The sequence below is a fragment of the Mauremys mutica genome, chromosome 1 (assembly GCF_020497125.1).
Source record: "Mauremys mutica isolate MM-2020 ecotype Southern chromosome 1, ASM2049712v1, whole genome shotgun sequence".
In the NCBI taxonomy this organism is placed as follows: domain Eukaryota; kingdom Metazoa; phylum Chordata; order Testudines; family Geoemydidae; genus Mauremys; species Mauremys mutica.
The window spans coordinates 163,073,819-163,097,468 of record NC_059072.1 but is presented as its reverse complement, the minus strand read 5'-3'; the positions used below and the strand labels follow the sequence as shown (position 1 = coordinate 163,097,468).

At 45.4% G+C, this 23,650-nt stretch overlaps 1 protein-coding gene across 1 annotated transcript in view; it reads right to left on the bottom strand.

Moving 5' to 3' along the window:
* The window catches only part of LOC123361648 (coagulation factor V-like), a 62,084-nt gene extending 39,167 nt beyond the window's left edge, over nt 1-22,917 (bottom strand). The window contains exons 1-9 of the mRNA XM_045001690.1: nt 22,596-22,917; nt 19,126-19,217; nt 14,696-14,818; nt 12,555-12,767; nt 11,640-11,783; nt 10,869-11,090; nt 9,976-10,141; nt 3,810-3,987; nt 2,858-2,960 (exon numbers count right to left, since the gene is read on the bottom strand). Coding sequence (XP_044857625.1) covers nt 2,858-2,960; nt 3,810-3,987; nt 9,976-10,141; nt 10,869-11,090; nt 11,640-11,783; nt 12,555-12,767; nt 14,696-14,818; nt 19,126-19,217; nt 22,596-22,756 — 1,402 coding nt within the window. The 5' untranslated portion in view covers nt 22,757-22,917. The remainder of the gene's footprint in view (nt 1-2,857; nt 2,961-3,809; nt 3,988-9,975; nt 10,142-10,868; nt 11,091-11,639; nt 11,784-12,554; nt 12,768-14,695; nt 14,819-19,125; nt 19,218-22,595) is intronic.
* Between the last annotated feature and the right edge of the window lie 733 nt (nt 22,918-23,650).

The window sequence follows — 23,650 nt, the reverse complement described above, 5'->3', positions numbered from 1 at the left end:
CTGGCAGTTTATTTCAGTGCTTAACCACCTTGACAGTTTGGAAGTTTTTCCTAATGTCCAACCTAAACCTCCCTTGCTGCAATTTAAGCCCATTACTTCTTGTCTTATCCTCAGAGGTTAAGGAGAACAAATTAGTTCCTCCTCCTTTTATGTACTTGAAAACTTATGTCCACCCTCAATCTTCTCTTCTCCAGACTAAACAAACCGAATTTTTTCAATCTTCCCTCAAAGGTCATGTTTTCTAGACCTTTAGTCATTTCTGTTGCTCTTCTATGGACTTTCTTCACATTTTTTCTGAAATGTGGTGCCCAGCAATGGACACAATACTCCAGTTGAGCTCTAATCAGCACACAGTAGAACAGAAGAATTATTTCTTGGGTTTTGCTTACAACTCTCCTGCTAATACATGCCAGAATGATGTTTTCCTTCTTTTGCAACAGTGTTACACTGTTGACTCATATTTAGCTTGGATCTGGGGGGTCACAGTGAATCACTTTTCCACAGTACACCTTCCTAGGCAGTCATTTCCCATTTTGTGTGTGCACAAGTGATTGTTCCTTTCTAAGTGGAGTACTTTGCATTTGTCCTTATTGAATTTCATTCTAGTTACTTCAGACCATTTCTCCAGTTTGTCCAGATCATTTTGAATTTTAATTCTATCCTCTAAAGCACTTGCAACCCCTCTCAGCTTTGTATCAGCCACAAACTTTATAAATATAGTTTCTCTGCCATTATCTAAATCACGGATGAAGATATTGAATAGAACCAGACCCCGCTTGATACGCCCTTCCAGCTTGACTGCAAATCAGTGTGAATGCTGCTTGCTGTCTGACTCATACAAAGAAGTGCAATCACATCTTTCCCGTCCTTGAACAAATCCACTGACTCCCCCATTCCTTACAGGAATCAGGAAATAAAATGTCCCCTCTTCCTTCTTTAAAGCCTTCCATGGACTGGCTACAGCTTATTTCATAGTCCTTAACTTCTGTGTAGTCTCTCGTTTGCTCACCCAGTACGAGCATCCTCACTATCCAAGATTGTGAATACGCAGTCTTGCCACTGTTGATGACTTTTCCTGTTGCTACTTCTGCTCTTTCTATATCTCTCAGTCCCATCTCATTTCAGATCACAGCAGAAAACATTTCTCTTTTTCCCTTAGCTATTGCTTCTTAATATTTCCTAATATTTCTTCTCCTTCGTTACTATTTCACCATGCAAAGAATATGAAGATATAGTGTACTTGGACTTTCAGAAAGCCTTTGACAAGTCCCTAACCAAAAGGCAAAGTAACCAAGTTGTGGGATAAGAGGGAAGGTCCTCTCCTAGATCAGTAACTAATTAAAAGATAGGAAATACAGGGTAGGAATAAAGAGTGAGTTTTCACAGCAGAGAAAGGTAAATAGCAGGTTCCCGGAAGGATCTGTATTGGGAAATGTGTTGTTCAACTTATTCATAAATGAACTGGAAAAGGGAGTGAACAGAAAGGTGGCAAAATTTGCAGCTAAACAAAAGCGCTCAAGACAGTTAAGTACAAAACTGACTGTGAATAGTGAGAAAGTGATCTCACTAAACTGGGTGACTGGGCGACAAAATGGCAGATTAAATTCAATGTTGATATATACAAAATAATGCACATTGGAAAAAAATAATTCCAACTATATATATAAAATGACGGTGTCTAAATTAGCTGTTACCACTTCAGAAAGATCTTGGAGTCAACATGGATAGTTCTCTGAAAACATCTGCTCAATGTGCAGCAGCAGTCAAAAAGGTGACCAGAATGTTAGGAACCATTAGGAAAGGGACAGATATTAAAACAGAAAATATCATACTGCACTATATAAATCCGTGATACACCCATATCTTGAACTGTGCGGTTCTGGTCACCTTGTCTCAAAAAAGAGATCTCAGAATTGGAAAAGGTGCAGAGAACAGCAACAAAAACGATGAGGGGTGTGGAACAGCTTCCGTACGAGCAGAGATTAAAAAGACTGGGACTGTTCAGCTTAGAAACGGGACAACTAAGGGGGGAATATGATAGAAGTCTATAAAATCATGACTGGTGAGGAGAAAGTGAAGAGGGAAGTGTTATTTACCGCTTCACATAACACAGGAACTAATGGTCACCCGATGAAATTAATAGGCAGCAGGTGTAAAACAAAAGTAAGGAAGTACTTCTTTGCACAACGCATAGTCAACCTGTGGAACTCAATGTCAGGGGATGTTACGAAGGCCAGAAGTATAACTTGGCTCAAAAAATAATTAGATAAGAATATGGAGGATGGGTCCATCGATGGCTATTAGCCAAAATGGTCAGGGACCCAACCCCATGCTCCAACTACCAGAAGCTGGGACTGTACAACAGGGGGATGGATCACTGGAAATTGCCCTGTTCTGTTCATTCCCTCTGAAGCATCTGTTACTGGCCACTGTCAGACAGGATACAAAGCTAGCTGGACCATTGGTCTGACCCAGTAAGGCTGTTCTTATGTTATGTTGGGTGAGATCCTTGGCTGGTGTAAACTGACATTAGCTCATTGAAGTGTGGACGTGTTCGACAGTTTAAAAAAATAGTGCTACTTAGCATATTTATATTTTATTTTTCATCTGTAGATCTCAAAGCACTTTACATAAGTGGGCATTTAACAAAATCCCCATTTTACAGATGGGGAAACTGAGGCACGGAGGAGAGACGCAACTTACCCAAAATCAAACAGCAGGTCAGTGGCAGAGCTGGGAATAGAACCCAGGTCTCCCACTCCTGTGCCCTAATTAATTACATGACCTCCTAAAGGCAAAGAGAGACCCTACACAAAGTAACACTTTTGATATTGTGCAAATGTGAACAGTTTCTGACCTGTGAAATCCAGCGGGTCAGTGGCTCCTTCTGCATCCTTTGAAAGCGTCACACCATGGAGGTAAATGCTGTAGGGTCGACTGGCCATATTTTTGAACACAATCTACATAGATATGAAGATGGAGAAAGTATGAGTTCAGCATTCAGTGAATCCTGGTCTGGGTACATTGCTACAACTCCCAGTGAGAGTGAAACTTGCAGGATTTCATCACTGAAAGTGCTCAGGGGAAGAAATGCTCCTTAAAAGAAAAATCTGGGGATGTTAAACCAGAAGCTCTACTGCAACATGAACATTTGTGGAGCCCATAGACTGGGGTTGCTCTTGTTCTGCCTGGTCTCAGGTGGCTGATGAGAACACCATCCTCAGGAGATCTTCCCATACTACCAGGCACACGAAGCCATGGAGAGTGCTGGGCTCTGGATTGGAATCACTGGGATCCCTTAAAAACAACAAAGAGTCCTTGTGGCAACTGCCATCTTTTCATGTGCTGTATATTAATACCTGCTTATTGTATTTTCCACTCCATGCAGCTGATGAAGTGGGTTATATCCCACGAAAGCTTACGCCCAAATAACTTTGTTAGTCTCTAAAGTAGAGATTATGGGTTCATAAAGTTCAGACAAAGATCCAAACTTCCCCAAAGTTCAGGTGGAGCTGGGGTTTTGGACCAGCTATTCTAAATATTCTTGACAAAAAGCAAGTGTCAATGCAAAGTTAAGATTGATAAACCCAGCACCCAAAGTCAGGGATGGCAGAGATAAGATTGCAAACTTAAACGTAACTCTGTCCCCTTGTGCTCATACCTTCAGATATGGCTACCCTTGTATCCTTACACATTATCTGACAAAGAATACAACACCAGCTGTTTCTTGTTCACAGTAAGTTAATTTACATTTACAGTAAGGTACATCACAGTACATACGGTCTTTGTATTTGGCCCTTGCCACTTACCTTGATTATGTCTCTAACCTGAGCTCTGATAACAGGGCCCAGAATTCCCATTTCCTTGGGCCGGGGCGTCTCCAGACGCTTATTGAAGTTGGCATCTGTATACTGCCTGAAAACGACCTTTTTATACTTCTTCCCAATGAGATTTGAGGAGTTGTCCAAGTACTGAGATTTATATTGCCTTAAAAAAAAGGGGGAAAAGTATCAATAACATCTTCTTAATGGTGAGAGCCATTAGATGGTAGAATACTCTCCCATGGGAAATAGCAGAAGCCCTATTGCATGGGAAAAACAGACCTAGATTAGACACAGCTCTATAAAATATATTATGATTTGTGCTACAGTAGCAGCTAGAGACCCAATCAAGGTCAGGGTTCTCATTGTGCTTGACACTGTACAAACACACAGTATGAGATAGCTCTCTGAGGCAGAAGCTTCCAATCGAAATTTTCAAGACAAACAAAGGAGGGGAGAGAGGAAGTATTACTTCTCCCATTTTACAAATAGGAAAAGGAGGCACAGAAGGACTGAGTGACTTGCTCAAGGTGTCACAGTCTGTGGCAGAGCCAGGAATTGAACTCTGATATCCTGAATCCAAATCAAGAGACTTGACTTAACCAACGTTACATCAAGATTTCAAAGACAGTGGAATTCCCAATGGTGGCTAAGAATAGGTAGCGTTCATGAAGTGAGGTGCAGGGCCGGCTCTAGGTTTTTTGCCATCCCAAGCAAAAAAATTTTTGGCTGCCTCCCTTCCCAGCCCTGGGCTCCCCCTCCCATACCCCTCTGCTGCCCCAGCCCTGGGCTCTCCCCCCTCCACCCACACCCCCTGCCGCCCCAGTACTGGGCTTTCCCCCCACCAGTGCCCCCCACACACCTCCTGCCGCCCCAGCCCTGGGCTCTCCCCCTCCCCCACCTGCACCCTCCTTCCACCGCAGCTCTGGGTCACTGGTAACTCGCTCCCAGGGTGGGTCATTCAGCAGGAATTTTGGATGTGCACAGAACACAGACAGGATTGGTTCCCATATGGTTACAGAGCTGCAGTAAAGTGGAACAATTTTCAGCTTGTGTGATTGGAGGATATCTGGATGCATATTATAAGACTGTCCTCCATAAATGAGGAAAAGTTGAGGTGCCTTTATTATTCTTTTGTTCCACTCTTTCTTTCTATGCGGAATTTGCCAATGCAATATCACTGTCTTCCTTTTAAACAAACAAACAAACAAACAAGGCAATGGCTGTTGAAAATAGCAATTCCACTCCTAATAACCACTGGGAAGCATTTCTTGCTCAATTTTATCCTCCTTTTTCTACAGCAAGTTACAGTGGATCAGTATATTTGATTTGGGAGAAATGAAGTAACAGCTGCCCAAACTGAGCTTGAGCACTCCTGAATTTTGAGGTGTTCAAATCTGGAAGGCAGCTGCTGTGTGTGTGTGGGGGGGGGGGAGGCTGTGGGCTCCGCGGGGGAGCACGGCAGCATGTATGCAGCAGCGTGTCTGGAGCTGCGCGGAGCCAGACACGCTGGTCTGAGTGGCACGGTAAGGGGGCTGGGGGTTGGAGAAGGGGTAGGAGGTTCCGGGGGGGGCAGTCAAGGGACAGGGAGCAGGGGGGGTTGGATAGGCATGGGAGTCCCAGGCGTTTGTCAGGGGACAGGTAGGGGGTGGGGTCCTGGAGGGAAGTTGGGGGGTCTCAGGAGGGGGCAGTTGGGGATAAGGAGAAGGGAGGCTTAGATAGGGGGTGGGGTCCTGGGGGGAAGTTAGGGGCAGGGGTCCCGGGAGGGGACAATCAGGGGACAAGGACCAGTGGCGTTTAGATAGGGGCAGGGGTCCCGGGAGGGGGTGATCAGGGGACAGGGAGCGGGGGGGGGTTTCTGTGGGGGGCAGTCGGAGGGAGTGGATGGTGGCAGGGTGGGGCTTCCCTTCCCCTGGAGTGTCCTGTTTTTTGAGTGTTAAAATATGGTCTCCCTGCCATTCACAGCACTCACAGCGCGCTGCCGCATGATGTCCCCCTCCTTCCTTTCCAGTTGGTAGTGGCCAAGGGAATGCTGGGAAATGTAGTTCTTTCCCTGCTCCAGGGCTGGCTCTATAGGCAGGGAGCTAACCAAGGAACTACAGCTCCCAGAGCCCCCTGTTGGTTCTCAGCTCCCATGTCGCCCCTGCAAATGGGCTGCCCCAAGCAGGTGCTTGCTTTGCTGGTGCCTAGAGCCGCCCCTGGTGAGGTGAGCAGTTGTGGTTTAGCCATGAGTTGTGGCTGTTTTGTACCTGGACCCTTTTGAGAAAGGCTGTAGAAGCATGATAACAGCAAAGGTAAGATTTATTCCCCTCCCTCTCTTCTCTTCCTTCTCCTCTCAATCCTCCCTCTCTTCTGGTGCATCCTGGGAATTATAATTCCTGAACTCAAAGCTACAGGAGCCAGCTAGGAACAAATTTACAAACACACACTGTGATAGCTATCTGCATCTAACTAGATACAACACACGTTCCCCCTTTAGAATGACCACTGTAAAACTTCAGTCACTTCCAGACCATCACTTGAGTCCAGTAACAAAGTCTTCCAATTGTAACCCCTTTGGGGTCTAGAGAGCATGGCCCCTTTAAATCTTTTTCCCAAGGGGGAGGGGGAGAGTAAGAAAAAGGAGGAAAACTTCAGGGGGCAGGGCTGGAGCTGGAGGGAGAGAGAGAAGCAGCAGCATGGCTGGCCCTGGAGAAGGAAGCAGAGAGAACCTGCAGGAGGCCTGAGGAGGACAAGCCCGATCGGGGACAGCCCAGGACAGGAGCCAGGAGAAGTCCTGTGCCAGGGGGAATCGCCCGAGAAGGACAGGCCGGAGCTGGACCCAGTATTACGGCTGCCCGGAGCTGCCTGGGGCTGTGAGTACTGGGGCTTGTGACTCTGCACTGGGAATAAGGAGGGAGGCTGTTAGATAGTTAAGTGGGGAGGGGGTCACTCTGTGTGGCTTTGCAGAGAGCGGCAGAAGAGGGCACCGGAGGGGTTTGCTGGGGAGAGTTCACTGGCGCCAAAGACGACCAGGAGCACCCAAGACTCACCACCGGACTGGAACTTTGCTCAGGCCTCCTGCAGGTTCTCTCTGCTTCCTTCTCCAGGGCCAGCCATGCTGCTGCTTCTCTCTCTCCCTCCAGCTCCAGCCCTGCCCCCTGAAGTTTCCCTCCTTTTTCTTACTCTCCCCCTCCCCCTTGGGAAAAAGATTTAAAGGGGCCATGCTCTCTAGACCCCAAAGGGGTTACACAATCTTTTAGGCAGTCTCTTTTGTCTCACACTTCTCCTAATACCCGGAGAGGCAGGAACAAGACCAGGTAGTGGAGCAATTCCTACTACTATAGATTGTCCATCATTATTATTGGTGTCATCAACGTTCTCTGGTCCAAGGTGGAAATCAGCATTCTCTTCTTCAGCTGCTGGCTGATGAGCTGTGGACAATCTCGAAATGTTCTATTTCTTTTGATCTATTAATTCAGCAGAATCTTCTCGGATTTCTGTTATCTGCAAAGGAAAGGAATATCTTGAACGTTCTTTTTTGACTTTGTATGACAGCTTCACACGAACAAGATCTCCAATTTCAAATTTGTGAGGTTTAGCACCCTACAGTATACACACTGCCTATATTTCTCCTGATTGTTCTTAACACATTCAGGAATAGTTTCATCAGAAGGTTTGGTTGAAAAAGGAGAACATGTAGGCCCTTGACAGGTAGTAAATCATTTACAGCCTTGTGTCCTGTTAACAGTTCAAAGTGTGAAACTCTTGGTGTTAAATATAGAGTGGTCCCGTAAGCAAACAGTGTTTCATATAAAGCTTCTTTCCCTGGTCTCGCTTGAAAACTGGTAAGTTGCAAACTTTCTTTCATCAGTCTGTTCATTCTCTCAAGTAGACCACTGGCTCTTGGATGGTATAAAGAAACCGTAGTGCATTTGATACCACTGCTAATGAGGTAGTGTTGCATTTCAGCAGAAGTTATTTGCATTCCATTGTCAGGTACCAATTCCTTGGTAAACCCTTCTCAGGCAAAAACTAATGATGTTAACTTATTTACTATTTCAGCGGTAACCTTTCCAGTGAATGTAACTTGTGGCCAATTTGAATGATAGTTTACCATTATTATGACAAACCTCTGTGCAACAGGCTGATCTTCAAATGCTTCCATTAGGTCAGGAGCCAGTTTCTCCCATGGACAATTGGGATAATGAACTGGTGTGAGAAGGAGACTGAAGGTTTTCTGTGACTTGTCACTTCTAGCACAATCCATGCAATTCTTGATTATTTCCGCAACGTGCTTGTCCATCCCTGGCCACCAGAAGTCTTATTGCAGTCATCTTCTCGTTAGACTCTTCCCCATAAGTCCTCCATGTGCCAAGTGAATTAATCGTTGTCTCAGAAGTGTAGGCACAACAAGATTGTCAATTCTCAAACCCCATTCATTTACAAAGGACAGCTCATGTGACACATGTCTATATGGTTCCAAGTGTTCTGGTGTCATTGTCATGTAAGACCATCCATTGACTATGTAAGTCTTTAGGTCCTTGTGACGGGGTGTGCACCCCACACTGAAACTGCAAGAGTTGCATTAGGTCAGGTGGGCCCAATCAGCTAATTAGGTTGCAAACAAGGGAGCTTTGGGTTGGAGGTAACTAATCAGAGAGAAGCTCATTTGTGAGACAGAGGTGGGGCTTCTACAAAAGACAGAAAATTAGCAGGGAGATATGTGCAGTCACTTCCCTGGGGCTACAGAAGCAGGTAGCCTATGGTTACTCCCTGGGAGGAGGGAGTGAAGAAACTGGCAAACCCAGGAGGACGGGGGCAGGCCAGGAGGTATGGAAGCAGCTCAGAGAAAGGCAGCAAGGTGCAGGGAACTGATCTTGGCTGTTGTGTAGAGCTGGAGCCTGAAGAAGAGGATGTGCCCAGGTTCCCCCACCAGCCACTGCAGGAGTGGCACCGTGAGCTAATGAAGCAGAAGACTGCTGGAGAGCAGGAACATTGATACACTCCAGCCCACCTCCAGCTCCATCATCAATGCCATCAACAACTTGAATTGTTTCTTTATATGTCCCAGAGCAACCTAGCCTCCAAGAAATTGTCATGTTCCCTGCAGCTTCTCTGGCGGCTCTGCAAATACTGCAGGATCAGGCATGCCATTCTCACAACACTCATCACAACAGTGCAGAGCTGTACAGGATCCATGCTTCTGACACAGATAGTGGACAGCGAGGAGGGATGCACAGGTTTGTGGGGATTTTGAAAAGAGGCACAGAACATTATGGCATGCAGATGAAATTATTGGATGGAGAACACTGCATTATGGGACGTTGAAATCGTGTTCCTAGTCACCCCGCGTGACTCGTTTTCCATCGATACAAGCGCTGCTTGTGAGAACGCGCACTGCCGACAAAACGAGCGTAGTGTGGACACGTAAAAACAATGTAATTACTGCAGCGGCTGTTTGCTGATGTAACTTAGGTCGACATAATTTTGTCGCATAGACATGGATCTTAGTCTGCGCAACAGCACCACTCGCCTAGGAAACCTCCTGCTGTCTCACAGTGTCAGAGTCCCTAGGCTTCCAGCCTGCCCTTGATCCTGTCCCGGCCCCAGCCTTGCCCGGGATTTGTTCCAGCCTGCTCCAGTCTTCTCTGTGCCCTACTCTGACTCTGCTCCAGACATGTTCCTGACCTGCTCTAACCCTGTACCCACCTCCTGACCCCCTTGGACTGACTCCAACCTGGCTTCAACCTTTGGCCTGCTTCTGGTATCTGACTGGGATCCTGACTGGGCTCATCAATGGACTCTGACCGTGGTTCTAACCCTCCGCCTGTCCCCGGACCTTAGTTTGAGCACTGCCCTGTCCCGACTCCATGTCCGGCTTCAAATACTGCTCCAACCACCAGGCTTGACCACCTAGAACCCAGAGCCTGACATCTTCACTTATTCAGCCCGGTAGAGGCCTTCAGAAGCCATGCACTAGGACTTCTATATAGTGTATTCTATAAGTACCATGCAACTCTGCCTTTAACATTCCTCCTGTTCTACAAGATTGAGTTCCTGTGAAAAATATGCAGAAGAAGTTCTTAAGGGCTAGGACTTTATATTATAGAACGCATTTCCTAAGCTGCCTCAAGTTAAGATTTCATCAACAGGGTACAGTTCACCATTTTACCTATCAATGGTCTCTGGAATTTCTGGAGCATAATCCCAGGTGATTTCTTCTGCAGCAATGAAATATTCCCAGTCCTTAATCATACGCAATTCCTTAAAGGATAATTTCTTCTTGAGCACGTCTTTCCCCACATGTTCTTTTATGTTGAGGTAACCGTGCATTCCAGCTGGTTGAAGAGAGACATAGTACAATGGTTACTGTTAGTCCTATGAACAGTGCATTCCTACAACCCATCAGCTCAGGATGCATGAAAACATTCACTCATTGACCTGAGTCTATTCAGGTTTAAAAAAAGGGAAAAAAAGAAGAGTGCAGGCACTAAGGGTGGTATTTTCAAAGGGGCTTGTGGGAGTCAATGAGAGCTCAGCAACTAACTCGCTTAGCCTCCTTTGAAAATACCAGCCTAACTGACAACAAGAACTTCCCCTTTTCTGTTAAATGAGCCTCCAACCTTTCACAAGAGGGAATCCACTGATCCATTACAACAGAGACCTGTTCACTCGAGGGGGAAACTAACATCCACCATTAAAGACGAGGAGAAAAGATTTTTTGCCCACTGAACTGCAAAAGTTCTCTGTTTCTCCTGAAAGAGCTGGTCAGTCTCCAGGTTTTTTATAATGAGGCTCATCTGAGCACCTCCCAAAGAATTAAAAACTAAGAGTTAGATTCATTGTTGCCCTGTAGCCCCTTTGCAGCAGTAATCCTAATGAGCCTCATCTTGCAACCCTAATTCAAATAAAATGCCCTGTTTCCACTGATTTCCTAGGATGATCCCAAATGCGTTAGCCACCACATTTGACAAAGTTAGCAGCACTTTAGGAGATAGGGAGGAAGAGACAAGTATGACACTCTCTGCAACTGCACAACTGCCTCCTGAACAGATGTTCCCTTGCCTTGCAGATGATTCTGGACAAGAGAAGATATCAGCCACCTTCCTTTCTGGCTCACAGTCATGTTTGCTGTGGTCGATGCACCTCCCACAAGGCTGACGGTCGAGACCTTGCGACGATTTTGTTCCAGGACTTGCCCATTGAAATGGATGGAGAATATCTCTGGTTTGGAGCTCATTCCTATCAAATGCCAGCTAATGTTATCATATGTGCAAGCTCCGAGGTCTGAAACAGAACAGCAGGGTTAAGAACACAGGTGAATCATCCCAGAATCACAGGATGGTTAATTAATTCCCACTAGCAGGTAAAAATACCCACTGGGCACTTTCAGTCAAGTCTCTCTGATATCTTGATGGCCATGTCTAGGATGGATACTGTATAGGCCATGGGAGGCATTTTCAAAAGTACTTAAGTGGATTAGGAGTCTAAATCCATTGAAAGTCAGTTGAGTGCCTAACTCACTTAGGTGCTTTTGAAAAACGCTCCTTATCCAGCGAGTGGCTGGAAGAGATTTAATTCTCTCTCTGCACGAACAGCCACGGCCTTGGAAGCCATGTGCTCTCGGCACCCAGGTCCTACTGCAGGGGAAAGCGGTGGTGGTTGGGAGTGCACACATGCTCCCTGGTGGAACCAGATGCTCATCGTATGGTTATACACGAGGCTGTGCCACTCTACTTCTTCTGTTCGCTTTCTACAGCTCACTAGTGTACACTGCAGTGAGGAGTAAGACACAGTTTGTGGACTCTGGCTGGATTCCACAAGTACGTACAGTACCTGGCAACGTCCCATTAGCGTAACCATTAATCGTGTACAGGAGAGAGGTTGATTTTTGCCAGCTTTTGCTTTCATCGAACACAGCAAACATCAACACATATTCTCTGTCCAACAGCTTCTGTGTCCCATCTTCCTTCAGGCTTCCTGTGGGAGGAAACAGGAGGTATCAGATGAGGGCAAAAAGAAAAACAGCTCACATCAACTAAAAGGCATCCAGATCTATTCCATGAGCTTGCCGCACGTGCCAGCTGCACCTGGCCACATAGGACATTTTTTCAAAATGTGTTTGAGGTGAATTTAGTTCTGGGAAAGGTGCTGGATTGGCAGCTTTGGAGACTGAAGGCCTCTAGCATCCACAAAAGAGGTTCAGCACAGGGAGCATTTTTAATATGGGCAAAACAAAGTGTTTTTTCCTAGCCTCGTTCTTGGAAACAGTTTTGGCTACAACTTTCCAAAATAATTCAATCCGAGGCAGACACCTGGAATGGTAAATTCCAGCCTGAACAGTTAAAGTTTGACAATGTTATAAGCAATTGAAGCTGGGGGTCTCAAAATGGGAAATGTCAGGCAACTTTACTATAATGCGGTGTTACCAGCCCTACCTACAATTAGAATTATTCAAGAAACTAGTGTGCATTACAGCTAGTCCAGAACACTGTAACCCAAAGGCCTAAAATAAAGACAGAGGAAACAAAAATCAATTTCCTCTAAACTGCCTGCACAGAAACACGAGAAGGAAAGAGGAAAATGAAATGCCTTCTCACATTATGATACAATCTTCAAGCTTGATTTTGATGTTTTTTAGTTTTTATCGTTACCATAACAGAAAACGACACTATCAGAATGCGCTAGGCCACTGAAACAGTAGACCAGCTGACATTTTATAGCTTTTGTCTACCCAAAGCACTTTAGTACCTTTTTTACATATAAGCAATGCTCCAATCAGACCGGAGTTAAAGTCCATCACCATGTTCTCATGTGAGTAATAGATATAGGTGAGACAGGGAGGGTCGGCTTCTTTAGGCCCAATTTCTGCTGTGATCTCCCACGTGTATTTATACACCAGGCCTGGAGGCACAGCATCATCCAGTTTTTCAAAAGAAGATGTTCTGTCAGCATACAGGGAACCTGCGTAGGTAGAAGTCGAGAGAGGGAGGTAGAGGTGGCATTGAGGGAAGGATTGATGAACGTGTGCACAGGGTTTTTACTACTCTTGCCATCCATACACAGAGAGCTTGATTCTTTTCTCACCTGCACCAGCTTTACAATGGTGCCGTCATTGACACCAGTGCATAGGGAGGGTAAAATGCTACCGTTTACATTCACTGTGCACTGGTGAAAATGAGACACAAAGTGCAAATTGGACACATATTAAGTAATAAATAACCCATTACCAATAGTGGCAAATGCCTTGAACTCTAAAGCCTTGGAACTGAAAGACTATAAATACATTTTCTTTAACACACACATTTAAACATTTACTGTATGGGAAGATAGTTCCCAACATTTAGGATAAGGTGCTTTCTGAAAACACTGTAACTGTTTGGAGTCAACAGCGTGTGAGGAGGCAGGACAATGTCGTGCAGTTCATTTAGTGCACAAACAGCCACAGACTGAATTCAAAGGTCACAGAACATCAGTCTTTGGGGGGATTTTGTGAACATTTCCTCCCTCACCACTCTATTTTCTACCCCCTTGTTGCACTTGCAGCTCTATGCAATCTAGCTGATTTAGTGCCAGTTAGAAGAAGTTAACATCAAATTGGATTCCATCCTTAATTTTATTAATGGATGTTGGTAAATCATTTGGCAGGATAGACTGGCACTGTCTTAAATGGATAGCTTTACTCAAGTTTGATTTAGTCTCTATGGCAGTCTAGGAAACCAGCAGGATATATTAGTACCATGCCTCTAAGAACTGACAGCCAAAGGCCAGATCTTGCAAGAAGCTGAGCTCCTACTGGGAGATAGTAAGTACCCTTTGTCATAGTCCCTGGACAGGCCACCCCTTCTGAGACCCTGTTCCAGTCCCCTGACTGCATCTCTTTCAAGTGGCAGGGCTGTGCCTCCACTTCTTTTTGGGGTGAGATCCCCTGATCCACCCACTCCCCGACTTGGTCTCTGGATCACACCTGCCTGGTTGCCAACCATGATATCTAGCAAGCCCAACGGCTTGGCACCTGCAAGAGTTTCTCCTTGGGAGCCTGTGGTCAGTGGTAGTACACAGTGACACAGAAGCAACCTCTTCAAAACAAAGTATGATTTGTTTGTCGAAAGGCGCGCTACACTGAGAGAGACAGATTGAAAATAAGAGAACTATACACATACTGTCTTACCTACCCTAGGCATTCCCCTCAAGCCTCTAGGTAGCCTTGGAGCCCATGTTTTCTTGGGGACCAAATTACATCCTGCTTGATGCCCCTGACTCTCTTCTGGATACATCTGCATTGGAGCAGCACAGCTACGGTGCTGCTGCTGTACCACTGAAGTGTAACGCTTCCTTATTGACACTAGGGGATTTCCATTAATATAGTTAGTCCATCCTTCTGAGAGGCAGTAACTAGGTCGACGGATTAATTCTTCCATTGACCTAGCTGCACCTACAGTGAGGATTAGGTTGATCTAACTATTTGTACAGAGTGTGAAATTTTTCACAGCCCTGAGCGATGTAGCTAGCTCAAAGTAAATTTTAGGTGTAGACCAGGCCAGTCAGTTTGTGTCAGCCTGCAGCAGCTGACAACTTCCCTCCTCCCTTTCTTCAGGGTGGGTATTTTAATTGACCAGTTACTTTTGTTCTCCAGCTTCTCAGCTTTGGCAAAACAGCTATGTCACCAGCATAAGGGAAGAGTCAACCAGCAGTATACACATCTCAGACAACAGGGCTGTCACATGGTTGATGTAATAATAGATGAGGTTGGGCCACAAAATGTAGATTCAGATCCAAAGATCAAAGGTCGATGGTGTCCATACCCTGGACTTGGTTTTAGGCCCTTCTCTATCTAAGATTATATAGTCTTGAGTAGAAAAAAAGAATAGATGGCATTTTACAGCACATACCTTCTGACAGTTTGTTGTAAGCTATGCCTTGTGGGTGAATGCTCAGCGGTTTGTTGGCCATGTTCTTAAAGTGAACAACTAAAGTGTCTCCCACTTCAGCACGCAGAGTTGGTCCCAGAAGTCCTGCAGAAATTCAGCATTAAAAATAAAAAGAGTAAATGAGTATCAAATGGTGCATCTTAGTGAAAGGGAGAGAGTCACCTTCTCCTGAGTGGGAGAGTGAACTCCTGTTAAAGGACAAGTTGCACAAAATAAAGGCATAGGATTTAATGCCAGTGCAATGAGGATTAATCCTATCCAGTGATTTAGCTGTGAAATACTTGGATGGTGGAAAGGCACACAAGGATCTAACAGATGGGGCCCAATGTAAATAAGGTTGTGAATGATCTATTCAGCAAAGGACACTGAAAATCATAGGAAAATTCTGCACATGAAGCGAGAAGGCTGTTTCCCGGCTATGGAAAGTTTTGTGAACAGACAGCTTAAAGGTTGGGGAAGGGATTTCTCCCCTTACAAATTAGTCTCGAGTACAAGCATAGTTTTAGGAAAGCAGACAGAAGTCAGGGAGTGTTTAATGTGACATCCAGAGCAACAGCCTTCACAACACAAGGTATGTCTCCACTGCAGTGGGACATGCAGTTGCAGCTCGGCAAGGCATTCCCATGCTAGCTTTAATCTAGATAGCACAGCTAAGAAGAGCAGAAAAGATGCACCAGTGCAGACTAACAATGTAAGTACATACATAGGAGGAGCCCACACTGAAGCCCATGCTCCTGCATCTTCTTTGCTACTTTTAGCCATGTTAGCTAGATTAAGCTAACGTGGGTATGCCTACCTGTGCTGGTATCACACTTTCCAGTGCAGTGTAGACATACCCACAATCAGGGAAAAAAAGATCCTTCAGTCACAGAACGCATGCTGTGGAAATGGGGTTGGTAAGAAAGGTATTGTAGTGATGGCATGAGGCATCTTCCACTGAAGTCAAAAGGATTTTTTCCATTAACATTAATGCAAAAATGGATCAAGCCCTTGCAAAGGAGGTTTCTTTTTATTTAACTAGAAGACATTTACCTGTAAATACGTAGGGCTTGATTCTCCACTGCTTTGCCTTTGTTTAGTCATTTTCCCCTGTGCAAAATGGGTGTGAAATGCTCTTACTGATGTGTGTAAATGGAGAATTCAGATTAACACTTTACACCCCACTTTGCCCAGGTGTAACTGATCAGACGTTTCTATAATGAATAAAGATAGGGCCAGTTTCTGATACCCTCACTCATGCTGAGCGGCACCTGACTCCACCCACTGACTGCATCCTAGGGAAAAGGCAGTTTTACCCATCCTGTCTGAGGGGAGGGCTTTTATGGAACAAGGAAAACTTAGCAAAAGATAGAACAAAGGAAGCCAAGTATTGGAAGGGGGCATATCAATGCAGAGAGACGCACAAGAAGTGGAAGCACTGTGCAGGAGAGAGCAAGGTCACAGGGGCTGGGGGAAGGAAACTCCATGTGGGATGAGCCACCCAGCATATAACAGCCTGCATAAGGCAGGGGAAACCCTGCCTGTCTACCTTCCTGGACACAGGTGTCCCTCCAAGGACTCCCAAGGAAAGAGTGAGCTAGTGAGGCGCATTGTGATTAGGATGGTTCTTGTGTTCTATATGATCTGTATTGTCTTGTGCTTTATGTGATTAAGTAAAAGAGCAATTGTGCTAGGCTCTGTGCAAAGCGTGAGAGTGTGTTATCTGCTTCACAATTATTACATGCCTCCTGTTAAACTATAAACCGGAAGCTTTTCACCTTGGAGGAGTGGAGTGTAGGGAGAGGGGGTATTTGAGTACACTGAAGAGTCACCATTGTGCCCAGGGACTCAGCAGCTCAAGAGTGGGTTCCAGCTCTCATAAGAAGGTGCCAGATAGAAAGTCTGCACCCTGATTGTGTGTCTGGGGACTCCAAGATCAGGGCAGGGGCTAGACTGTCTTCAGGCCCAGAGCCTTAACATAGCCAGGGATCCAGAGGCTTGGATTCCCCTCACAGCAGTCTAGTGGGTGGCTAGCAGGGGGTGCCCAACCAGATCTGTGACAGTCTTCCTGCCTTGTTAGAAATTGCTTTACCGAGAGAGTGCGTTGCTCCCCACTTTGTAAGGATTGGCCCTGTCTAACAAGCAACCAGCCAATTACTCACTTCCTTTCCTGCTGTGTTATTGAAAGAGAGGAAATGAGTCAGTGGCTCCAAAGGAGAAGGGAGGATGAGTTCCCAGAGACTACACTGTCAGCCCGGGAGGGATCTAATCACAAACTCGACCCTGCAGGTTGGATCACGGCAACTGGACACCAGCAATCTGCTCAGCCCATTTATGCTTTTAAATAAATTTTCTTCCAGTCTTCTGGAACTTCCCCAGTGTTCCAAGACTTATCCAAAATCAATAGTGGAGGTTCAGGGGTGCAGTCCCCCATGCAGGCTTGCTTGAAAATCCAAGTCAAAGGGAACGACCCCACCAAGCCACTACTCCACTTCTACCCCGCTACAGCAACCCACTCCACCCACTAATACGCCCCAGAACCTGTCCCCCTGGTGACCTTAGATTTCTTCCAGGAGGAGTGATGGAATCCATAATGGGAAGTTCTAAGGGGGGAGCCTCTGCAGCTGTGCACTGATCCATCATGAGCCCAGGCAGAGGATGGCAAATGGTGTCAGACAGAGCCTGGGGTTGGAGGATTGAGTGTGATCAGTGTGACTGTTTTGCACAGTGCTGCACGTGTGGGAGATCGATAGCAGTGGAAGTGAAGGGAGCAACACCCACATTTTTCAAGCTCTGGAAATATACAAACTAGCCTCCAAAAATGGGTGCCCATATATTCTGCAAATGCTGCAATAGTGTGCGCCTGTATTCTGGCCAGCAATGGCATCACATACAAACCCATCACACAGATGACCTTGGAAACACACAATAAGGAAGGCAGTGGAAATCTCCTGGTTATGAAGCTGCAAACAGTCAATGACTTACCTTTTCAAAGGTGGCTAGTGATTTTGGGTGCCCAGTTTGAAATACTGTAAAGGGGCCTGATTTTCAAAAAGTGCTGAGTCCACCCTACTTAGAAAATCAGCCCCTCTTAAGGCATCTCGAATCAGTGACCCCAAAATGGAAACACTCCAATTACTAGTCACTTCTGATCCATGAATTCCAAGGCCAGGAGGAACCACTGTCATCAGCTAGTCCAGGGGCTCTCAAACTTCATTGCACTGCAACCCCCTTCTGACAACAAAAATGTCTGCATGACCCCCGGAGGGGGGACCAAAGCCTGAGCTCACTTGAGCCCACCTGAGCCCTGCCGCCCCAGGCGTGGGGGACAAAGCCAGAGCCCCACTGCTCTTGGTGGGGGCACCAAAGCTGAATCCCAAGGGAGTCAGCCTGCCTGTTACCTGAGGGCCACCCCACACACTCAGGGCCGAAGCCTTTGGGCTTTGGCCCTGGGCAGTAGGGCTCTGGCTTTGGCCCTGGGCCCCAACAAGGCTAATGCCAGCCCATGGAGAATCCATTAAAATGGAGTCATGACCCACTCTGCGGTCCCTAACCACAGTTTGAGAATTGCTGATGTAGTCTGACCTCCTGTATAACACAGGCCATAGAACTTCTCCAAAATAATTCCTAGAGCAGATCTTTTAGAAAAGCACCCAGTCTTGATTTTAAAATGGCCAGTGATGGATAACCCAGCACAACCCTTGGTAAATTGTTCCAGTGGCTAATTACTCTCACTGTCAAAAACGTACAGCTTATTTCCAGTCTGAATTTGTCTAGCTGCAACTTCCAACCATTGGATCCTGTTAAACCTTTCTCTGCTAGACTGAAGAGCCCATGATTAAATATTTGCACCCCATGTAGATACTTATAAACCGTAATTAAGTGACCCCTTAACCTTCTCTTTGTTACACTAAATAGACAAAAGCAGCAAAGAGTCCTGTGGCACCTTATAGACTAACAGACGTATTGGAGCATGAGCTTTCGTGGGTGAATACCCACTACGTCGGATGCATGTGACAAAGTGGGTATTCACCCACGAAAGCTCATGCTCCAATATGTCTGTTAGTCTATAAGGTGCCACAGGATTCTTTGCTGCTTTTACAGATACAGACTAACACGGCTACCCCTTTGATACTAAATAGACAGACTCTGAGAACTCAATCACATGTTTTCTAACCCTGTAGTCCTTTTTGTGGCTCTTCTTTGAACCCTCTCTAATTTAATCAATACTGATAATGGAGGCCAATATTTTTAAGGGATGGGGCTTTGGGCTCCTGCGCTATAGAGAAGAGCCACCTAAATTCTCTCTCTATTTGCTTGGCTTGCAGTATATGCTGGCGATGGGTATACAAATACAGGCACATTTTCCTGCACATAGAAGACACTGGCTTTGACAGTTATTTTCTGCTTACCTGAGAAAGTATCTCTTGGTTTTGCTTTCTGAAAATCTGCTTCATACTCTCTATAGGCAATTTTCTTAAACACAGGCTCTGAATTTTCTAATCTGCAATAGGAAGTATAAAAAATAAATTAAATGTAAAGCTTCTTAGCTATGCAGTGTGGTCCAGTCGAGTGGGCACTAGACTGGGCCTCTGGAGACCTGGCCTCTATTCCTGGCTCTCACTTGGGTAAATCATTTCATCTGTTTCCCCTCCCACCCTGTGTCCATTTAGAGTATAAGCTCTTTGGACAGGGACTCTCTTATTACATGTTTATTCAGCACTTAGCACAATGGAGCCGCCGATAGCAGCTGGGGCTTCTAGACACTATTGTGATACAGTTTAATAAAGTAACCACCTTTTGCTATGCTGTAGCTCCCTTTGGCTCTACTGCGAGGTTGGTATTAGTTGACTCACTTCACAGTTGGGGAAACAGGAACCCAGAGAGCTGAAGTGACCTGCCCAAAGTCACACAGGATGTGTATTGCAGAGCTGGGAGCAGAACCCGGATCCCTCATCCCTGTGCTTCAGTTTCAAGATCACCTGCAATGATCTCAGCACAATCATTCAGCGTGGCAATTATCTGTAAGTGCCGTGACTTTTAGGTAAAATAGAAAATGTGATTTGTTCCCCTTTGAAAGAGCAAACTGGCCTCTTATAAGGCAAACTGGCCTCTTATAAGGAGATCAAAACCATTCAGGAAACTGCTTCTTGCGCAATGTGGCAACTGTCTTTATCTTTTGATACATAAAAGTATTTGCACAAATGGATCCCATGCTATGTGCTGTAGAAGAAACCCAAGCAGGCAAAAGGAAGAGAGCACATGGCGGCTGGACGATAGGTGTTGAGCTGAAACGAAGGTTGGAAGGGCAGAGCAGCTACATTTTGTGTCATGCATCCCTAGCTGATTGGTAGATTTCTTGGTAGCTATTGCAGGGGGGGTTCAGCAAGAACTCCCCCTCAAAGTCTCCTATCTTCCTTTCAGGCTTGGTAGGGGAAAGCTGATGACATTGCACAGACAGGGAGGCAGGGCAGCTGGATGAAGGGGAGGTCAGCCCATAGTGATGGCTCAGGATCCAGCCTTTGAGTTCAGAGCAGATCTGTTGCCTTGCAAGGCTGTGGATTACCCTAAGTCACTCTCGTGCAAGAAAAGAATCAGGCAGAAACGCCACAGGTTTCTACTCCATGGGGAGCAGAATTGGGCCCCCTGAGTTAACAGGAATTTTGTCATTGACTGCAGCAAGAGAAGGCTCTGATCTATGGAGCTCACTGCGGAGTTTTTCCCTGCAACAGTTTGTCCTCACGAAGGTGATATGTGACCTCGTGTAATGATGTTAGATGGAACATGCCTGATCGACCCTGGGGCTTAGGAAAAAGGAAGTTATTACAAAAGGATCATTAGAAAAACCTGACATTTTTTCATTAAAATGTTTAATTGAAATTTCAAAAATCTGAAATGTTTCTGCCAGGATTAGTAATAACGTACAGCCAGAAATAATCTTTGACCAGCCAGGGTGTGTAAACAGAGCGAAACCTCTAGCCAGTTTGGTTTCTATACACAGAGATGAGTGGGAGACATATACCTAGCAAAAAAGAAACTGAAGAGCAGCTTGGAAACGTCATGGACATGTGAATGCAAGCCCAAACGGTGTATGTTTGGAGGGCAGACGGCTCTGAAAAATTACACCTGGTTATATCATATACAGTACTGCCAGCCTCAAATGTTCAAAAACATGAGATTTTGTTTTTAAAAAAATATTTTTTTAATCAAAATGGAAGCGTAAGCTTATGCCCAAAATAGAGCAGTTGCGTATTCAGACCTGAGTTGTTTTTAGTGTTGTTGTAGCCATGTTTGTCCCAGGATATGAGAGACAAGGTGGGTGAGATAACATCTTTTATTGGACCAACTTGTTTCTGAGTGAACAGCCAATAAAAGAATAGGTTATCACTTTAGAGATCAATTAAATGTGTTCAAAGAAGTTTTGGGTCCTCTAGATATATTTGAATAAAAAACATTCAAGCTGCTCAAAGAATGTCAGACTTCCATTCCACCTAACTCCTCCACCGTTTCCCTCCTGGGTCCTTCCCTCCTCTCCCTAGTCACGTAGGTCTCCTATATTATAATTGTCTCCTCCACCCTAATGTGTTATGCCTATATAGTACTGTCTGGTTTTGCATTGTCTGTTCTTGCAGCTTTGAAGAGTTGTAAAATTGCATAATTCTGTTGGAGATCCCATGAAGCCTGTAGTATTCTGCAGCATATATGAGCTGTAAGTCATTTACTTTTTGGTACTTTTAATTTGTTTTTGTTTTTTTAAACCACACAGACACACACAAATATAATACTAATCACAAAAAAACTGTCAGTGCTACCATGGGAACCTGAAAGTGAAACTGACTATTGTGTATTCATCACCCCAGCTGAAGAAATATACTTAGTAAGTAACGATAAAGAAAGTAAACTAGATTATTCATTTACATTTTTAAAAATCTATGTTGTTTTTTGTAAGGACCTTTTCTTATTTAAAAATAGATGTAGTATTGCCAACTCTGGTTGTTAGTTCTGTGACATTTGATGTTTTTTCTTAAAGCCCCAGTCACTTGAATCAAAAGTTTGCATGAGAATCTCAGCTTAAACAAAAAACCAAAAAAAAACAAAAAACAACCAAAAAACAGTAGATTTCTAGTGGTTGCAGAGAAAACTTCAAAATGTGAAGAGTGTGTGACCAAAAAGCAAATGAAAAGAACTCCAAATTTCTCCCCAAATGATGAGATTTTAAATGATAATAATGTTGAGATGTTTTTTTATTTGCCTTGTGGCTTTTGAGCTTTTCTACACAACTGTGAAGGCCAGAAACGTTTTTTTTATTGTTGTAATGAAAGCTGAGATTCTGATGTTTTCACCTAGCCGCAGGAGCTGAAGCTGTGAGAACACACCAAATCTTGTGAGACTCATGTAAAAATTCTCAATGTCGGATTGACCCCAGTGAGAGTTTTGGGGACACAGAGGACATGGGTGTGAGCCTGGGCCGCCCGGCAAGGGGAGGGGAAGTGGGGCAATTTTCCCCAGGCCCTGCAGGGGCCCCCACGATAATATAGTATTCTATAGTATTGCAACTTTTTCTTATGGAAGGGGCCCCCTGAAATTGTTTTTCCCAGGTCCCCTGAATCCTCTGGGAGGCCCTGGTGTGAGCCCAAGTTTGCCTTTGTCAAAATGGCATCAATAAAAACTGCTAAAAAAAAATCACATTGTGTGAATTTAACAGCTGATAGCATTGAACTAAATTAAGGGCTTCATCCAACTGGAGTCAATGCAAAGACTCTTATCAACTTCCATAGGCTGGATCAGGCCCTAAGCCCAGCTGTGCACAAACTCCTCAGGAGACTCAAGTCCCTTTCAGCCCAGGAGGGGGCTGGTTGTCTCCACATCTTCCTACTCTTACCTGGACTGTTCTTTGGACTGGGGTCTGTAGCTCCAGCTGGTAGTCTCTGCGGCTATGTAGTGCTCTCGGACCTGAGCTGCTTCCACCCGATGCCACGCCAAACCTGGCCACCACAAACCAAGCAACATCAAGAGAAGGAGGCACGTGCAGGAGAGCCCCATGGTGCAAGCTCCTGCTGATGCCACACTGGGAGATACACGAGGCAGTGGCTGCTGCTTTTGCTGCTACTGCTGGGAAAATACTTTCATTGTGGTTAGTGATGCAAGAGGTGGTGGTGATGCTAGTGACGCCCAGGTCATTGCTCTTCACCTCGTCCTGCTGCTGACAGGAATCAGATGGGAGATAAACAGCTGCTCGGGCTGCCTTTCCCTCCCTCCCCCACATCTTCCCTGCTGCGTGCCAAGCACAGAGGACAAGCAGCCTCAACCACATAAGACAGAGTTGGTTGGCTGGGTCATTGCCTACTAGGGCAGTAGGGTATTAGGGGCAGCAACCCAAATAGAAACAGTTTATGTGGCTGACTTGCAGGGTGATGAAGCATAGGGGCAGTGCTGGCACTAGGGGCAGGGACCTGGCTAGGGTGCCACATGTCCTTGGATTTCAGGGATTATTCCAATTTTGAGGGGGAAAGATCCTGTATCCTGCAAACCTAGCATGCTGGGTGATAAAGAGCAAGAAATATTTCAGGACCTGGGGACTGATAGGCTCCAGAGACTTGTACTAGTTCAAATCCAGTCTAGGTTAATAGAAACTGACAGCTGCTACCTCAGGACAGCTCTGTGGTGGCCTGTGAGAATCCGGGAGCTCCTAGTCGACAAGCATCCACATAATCAGATAATTGACATTAAATGCTCCTTTTATTAGCAGGCAATATGCCAAACCCAAAGGAGCCAGGTAGACTTGACTCCTCTTTTGTCCAGAGTGAGAGTCCCTCTACCTCAGCTTTGAGTGAGCTGGTTGAAATTTTTTGAACATTTTCTTGTAAAAAAAAGGAAAAAAAAGTCTCTAAAATAATTTTCTTGTGTGAAAATTTGTTGACATTGTTGAAATTTGAC